The sequence below is a fragment of the Dermacentor silvarum genome, chromosome 2 (assembly GCF_013339745.2).
Source record: "Dermacentor silvarum isolate Dsil-2018 chromosome 2, BIME_Dsil_1.4, whole genome shotgun sequence".
In the NCBI taxonomy this organism is placed as follows: Eukaryota; Metazoa; Arthropoda; class Arachnida; order Ixodida; family Ixodidae; genus Dermacentor; species Dermacentor silvarum.
Genome location: NC_051155.1, coordinates 208,273,596 through 208,279,595, shown reverse-complemented (window position 1 = coordinate 208,279,595; position 6,000 = coordinate 208,273,596). Strand labels below are relative to the sequence as shown.

At 40.7% G+C, this 6,000-nt stretch overlaps 1 protein-coding gene across 1 annotated transcript in view; it reads right to left on the bottom strand.

The window, feature by feature from the left end:
• Positions 1 to 853: 853 nt before the first annotated feature.
• LOC119442495 (propionyl-CoA carboxylase beta chain, mitochondrial) overlaps positions 854 to 6,000 on the bottom strand; it is a 49,765-nt gene continuing 44,618 nt past the window's right edge. Inside the window, exons 13-14 of the mRNA XM_037707396.2 lie at positions 3,739 to 3,937; positions 854 to 3,182 (exon numbers count right to left, since the gene is read on the bottom strand). Of these exons, the coding sequence (XP_037563324.1) occupies positions 3,061 to 3,182; positions 3,739 to 3,937 (321 nt within the window). The 3' untranslated portion in view covers positions 854 to 3,060. The remainder of the gene's footprint in view (positions 3,183 to 3,738; positions 3,938 to 6,000) is intronic.

Sequence of the window (6,000 nt, the reverse complement as noted above, 5' to 3'; positions counted from 1 at the left end):
ACTGCCACGGATCATAAGTGAAATGACGGATGTGTAATGCTAAAGTACGCAGTTGAAATGCCGGTATAAGTTGGAATGAAGTATTACTAACTTAAAATCCAGACATGAAAAGTGGAATGTAACAGCATACAGGAACAAGGTAATGAAGCTGCAGTTGTGTGTCTAATGGACCCTTTGCATAACTCTGAAGCTAGCTATCGCGCGAGGCAATTTGCCAAGGTAATGGCAATATGTTCATTTTTTGCAATCAGTGGGTATGAGCACAGTTTTCTTGTTCTACGAGGTTCAAAAAGTACATGTTGATCTTTGATGAAACCATGTACAGGAGAAATGTCCACTGGCATGTGCAACTACATTTGCATGCAACTTTCTGTGGCAATGAAGGGAAAGCTACAGGGGCTGAGCTTCTGCACCAGTAGTCCAGCAGCGTTTGACAGTGCGTCTGGTTTCTTGGAACAGATACTGGTATCAGCGTAGCTTCCACATGCAGTGGTTTTGCATTTTCCCAAATGCGCAACTGAAATGCAAAAAATGAAGTCATATTGAGCCCCCAGGGGCATTTTTTTTGTCTTTTGGCTGTTGTAAATAAGGTGTTTCCGTTCTCTCTTTCCCAGCTTGAACTAATGCGGACGAGTTATGCGAGTCAGAAGTGCTCAGACTTGTGTGCGCTTTGCCTCCATAGCTTTCCCTTTCATTGCCACACAGCAAGTTGTCCTTGAGTAAAGAATGACTGGTGCCACTATCAGTTTGAAAAATGCCCAATGTAGAGATGTACCCTTATGAATCAGGAAACGGGTCTGTCATGTATCACATAGACCAGTACTTTTGCCTTGACCACATTAAGCGAGACAAATTAATAGTCACCTTGTTTATTGGTTCCTAAGTCACTGAGGTCTCAGCCAAACTGTCGAAGACAGTGTCAAACGAGACCAAACAAAGTATAGGTGGCACACTAACTTAAGACAATTATGCTTTTTCAAATCGGGAAAGCAAGTTCAATGCAGCATGCAAAATTGTTGGTAGGCAGATTTTATTCATTTCAGGGAATTACTTCGCTTAGCCATAAAAAAACAAGTATGCAAAGGTTAGCATGTCAGAACACCCTATTCAGGTGTTTCTGTTACACTGCCTACAACTTGCTCATTCACATTGTCACCATGGTTATAATGTCAATCACTTAAAGGTACAAAATTTGGTTAGCTCTTAAAGCAGTTGGAAAAAAACATACTCGTGTTGATGATATGTGACTCTGCAAGTTCACCTGAGTACCTTCTACATGAGTCGGTACTCTGTCAAAAGCGAAAATAAGGGTACTCATGAAATTGATGTTAGGAACCTTTCAGGCCCAGAGAAAAATACGAGTTAGAAATGAATGACGACACAAAAGTAAAGCAAAACATAGAATAAATGCATAGGAAGGTATGCAATGACTTCATTTGTCACATTCACATGTCGCAACAAGTGACAAAGTAGTTGCTATGAATAGGAAAATAAAAGTAAATTTTCAGAGCATTCATTGGGAGCATATAAACACAGTGTGGAATGAGCATAGACATTAAAAGATAAAGTCAAACAAAATAGGTACAAAAAAAACACCTCCAATTAATTAAAGAAGAATTTAATTATTTGCAATCTCATTCACCAGTAAATCACAAGTCTACTAAGTAACAGCTAATCAAATATCAGGTAGAATTCTCCCAAAGCCTCTGCAATTCATTGCAGTGAGAATAGCAAAATTCCAACCAAACATTCCGGCCATTCTAGTGATCTCAAAATTCACGGCAAGAACATACGTTTCCCATAACTATTTGCACAGAAACCATGCCATTTCCTCCTAAGATTAGCCTCTGGGTATTGCAAAAGGGTTCCGGGTGTATATGCATTTACTTTGACTAAATTCTGTAATGGTTATGTATGGCAAAATATAATCAAAACAGCACTGGGAAAAAGCAAGAGCACATAGAGCAAAAATGCGCATAGGAAGAAGCATGTATGGACAAATTATAAGGAAAAAAAATTGTAAAATTTTAGCACATCCAATAAAGAAAACAGGGTGTAGTAGATGCACCATAAATTTTTTCAAACATGCAGCAGGAACAGTGGAAGCCCAAAATGCAATCTCTGGATTACACAAAGCATCAGCGAGATTCACACACTACAAAAGAGAAGGGTAGCAGTGGAAAAACGATGTGAGCAAATAAAACATAATTAATAAAACAAAGAATTAGGTAAAACATTTGTGTTATGTTCACATACTGTTCATTTTGTATACAGATTTCGCACTGCAGTTTTTGCAACATGTTCCACGGAACACGACGTGCAACCCCTTGACATGTACCCTCAGGAAAAAAAAGTTAAAATGTGTAAATCTCACTCAGTCACTCCTCAAGCCTTAGGCTTGCACCTTACGAAGACAAAGTGCCACACAACCACAATGGTGCCATGAACAGCAGTCAGCACATAAAATGCTCAAAACAAGCACAAATGACATGACTACAGTGAGTCAACAAAATTATATGTCGAAGGTTGTTATCTAAGGAAACTGTTTTACAGTAATAAACTGTTTTACAGTAAATGCAATTCTCAGTGAAATCAACCTTCCTTTTTTTTTTCCCTTCTGCAGATGACAAGCTTGAAAGACAAAGTTCTCAAGATGATGTAAAAATAAATCAAACAAGCAAGCTTTTTCTTGGCTTTCTGCACTCAGAACAAGCCTGTAAGAGAGTAGACAATTGTAAAGCTAACATAGAAACAAGTCAGTGGAATCAGAAAAAGAATGAGTGACACCCACCCATCCCAGAATTTGCAATATGCAACATTTCAAAAATAGGCTTAATCACAGCAGCTTTTCGTGACTTCATGTATCCTTGCACATTTTACTTCTTTTGCATGCTTGCCACAATATCGCAGCAGAAAGACACACCATGACACCTAACACTGTACAATTTGAAATGTGCACACGCACTGGAAAGCCCCAGGTACACTCCTCATACTATGCACATAATAGAATATGCTTGAAAAATGTCCGGTGGCCAGCAACAAAGAATGCTGCAACTGGAATCATAGAGGAATGTTTCCATGCTTTTTCTTGGGGTTCTTCAGTTTCTTGGTTTGCAACAGGTCCAGGTCTTTACAAATCTTCTTGCGAGTCATGTGTGGCTCAATGATGTCATCAACAAAGCCTGCAAAAAAAAAAAAAGTTTTTTTGCTGAGCAGTTTGTAAATAAGTTTCAAATTTTTTAGTCTGTCTTTAACCACCACGGAATTTTCCTTCACCACTGATTATTTATAGTCCACACGAAGCTGCAATTCTATAGGCAGTGCCAGAGTATTTTGATAACTTATTTTGTGGTTACGAAACTTCCATGAAATAGTTTGACATGCTACTCAAAGTACAGTGGAATGTCGTTGATACGATTCTGCATGATACGTTTTTTGGGATAATACGTTTTTTGTTTTTTTTTCCCAACCAATGTCTTATAGAAGCAATGCATTTTGGATAATACGATTTTCGGATGATACGTTTTATTTTCCGGTTCCCGTGAAGATCGTATCAACGAGATTCCACTGTAGCTGCAACGTTATGAAACACTGTTTAGATGGTACTAGCAGTTGACTGAAGGAGGCCAATTTGCATGCATATTCATGCTAACTGTGTAAGGTTTGCAACTGCAGTACCTTACAAAGTCACTAAATGAACTGGTAGGTTCAATTGAAGGTTGCTGACTCATTACCCACCTCGGATGGCAGCTGGGAAGGGGTTGCCAAACTTGCGAATGTACTCTTCTTCGTACTGCACCACATCCTTCTTGCCCCTATACAGGATCGCAACGGCACCTTTGGCTCCCATGACAGCAACCTCAGCCGTGGGCCAAGCATAATTGGTGTCTCCCCTGAGATGCTTGGAGCTCATCACATCGTAGGCTCCTCCATATGCCTGCACATGCATTGTGATAAGTGAGGAAAGGGCTGTTCTAGGTTGATCAGGACTTATTTTTACAGCGGAAACGAAATTCTACCGTGATCAAACTAAGAAAGCTCTTTAAAGATGTGTTATGTTTAGGCACCCCTGCTTTACAATGATAACTAAGTACCAATGACAAGTGTGCCTCTTCAACAATGCTAAAATGTGGAAACTTTTCATGAAATTCAGCTTGTGGGGGAGCGAGAATGATGACCTGTCCATGAGTGTAGCGCGGCTCTAGCAGTAATAAACAGTGACCAGGGTCTGTAGCCTAGAGAGAGAGAGAGAGATTATAAGGTTTTACGTGCCAAAACCCCGACCTGATTATGAGGTACGCCGTAGTGGGGGATTCCAGGATAATTTGGGACCACCTGGAGTTCTTTAACCTGCACCAAAATCTAAGTACACAGGTGTTTTCGCATTTTGCCACCATTGAAATGTGGCGGGATTCGATCCTGCGACCTCGTGCTGAGCAGCCCAATACCAAAGCCACTAAGCAACCACGGCGGGTGGGTCTGTAGCCTGAACAATCTGTGAAAACAGAAGACTTGCACACATCAATGCAGTCTTTATGGTAAATGTCTTTTTTTTCATGTTGTGCAAGTTGTTCTAAACAAATTAAGGAATTTTCTCCAAATAAAGAAAATTGTTCCAATGAACACAACAGCATGTAAAGACAATGATACGAGACGGGCACACATTCCACTGCCCTCTGCAAGTGTGTCAGGAGGAACCTAGTAGTACAGCCTATTCGAAGGCTCATGAAGACTCAACACACCATGCAAATGCAACACTACATGCTAAAATGCATGCTTACATGTCATGCTATTTCTCTATGGACTGGTATGAGCAGCAGGTTGGAGCCCTAGTCATACTAACAGTAACAGTTAATTCTGCCAAACATTACTTCAAGAAAAATTGCGCGCAATGGCTGTGCAAACTGCAATAGGGCAGGTGTCTGTTGGCGACCTACATCACTACCACTTACCACTAATTATTTACCTTTTTTGAACAATAAACCAGTATAAAAGAAAGAATCCCGGGCATATTAATCTTTAAAATGGTGTGTTAATCGGAACAGTTTATTATGCTGTCCAGAAGCACCTGTAGAACATAGTACATATATTACTTCCTACTCAGTTATGTTGTATGGCTGAAAGGATTTTGTTCCACATCCACTGTGATAGCTGCGAGTGGCACTGGGTAACACTCCCAGGGCTAAATCCTGCACATACACAAATACACAAGAAAGTGGACGGGGAGGCAACAGCCACTGCCATAGCTCAACTGGTTGAGGACTGCATGTGTAAGGCAAAATATGCGATTTCGACTTCTTTCAGTGCAAGTTGTTTTTTTGCCCACTTTCGTTTTTCTTTTCATTATTATTATTACTTCAATTAAAAGAACAGTTTATTTCACCTTTGCTTTCTCTAGCTTTATGTGATTGTAACAAGCTCAACTGTTGGCATTCCCACCATTTCTGTACAAACTTGTGCCCAAAGACAAGCAGGCAACACAATCCCCCTACAAGGGGCACATGCCACATGTCATGAGCAGTGTTCCCTCTCATTTTTTAAATTAGTGCAGTGGATGAGACATTGCTAAAGTGGTAGCAGTGCTGCAATAGTGCATTGGTGTTGAGTTGCTTTCATGTGCTCTTCCACAAGCTAACGAGCCACCTCGGAATCTGCCATCTCAAGACCATGGCTTACTACGCGCCAAGAGATGGCTTAGTAGAGCAGTTTCACTGCCCACCGAAGACTACCCTCATGGCTCATGGTGTCCCTGTTCAATGGGTCACTACTACACCCGTAGTCCTGTGGGAACTACACATACTTATTAAATAAGATCTCTCCTGCTCTCCTGCCCATCTTGGGTATGGCACATCTCTGTGTCTGCCTGCTGAATTTCTCTACCCTTCACCTGCAACCACATGCGACTAACAATTGTACACCCAATACCTGACCATATATTTCACTAGTGTTTGTGCAACACCTACCAGAGCTTGGCAATTTAGCACGTCCTTTATATTCTGC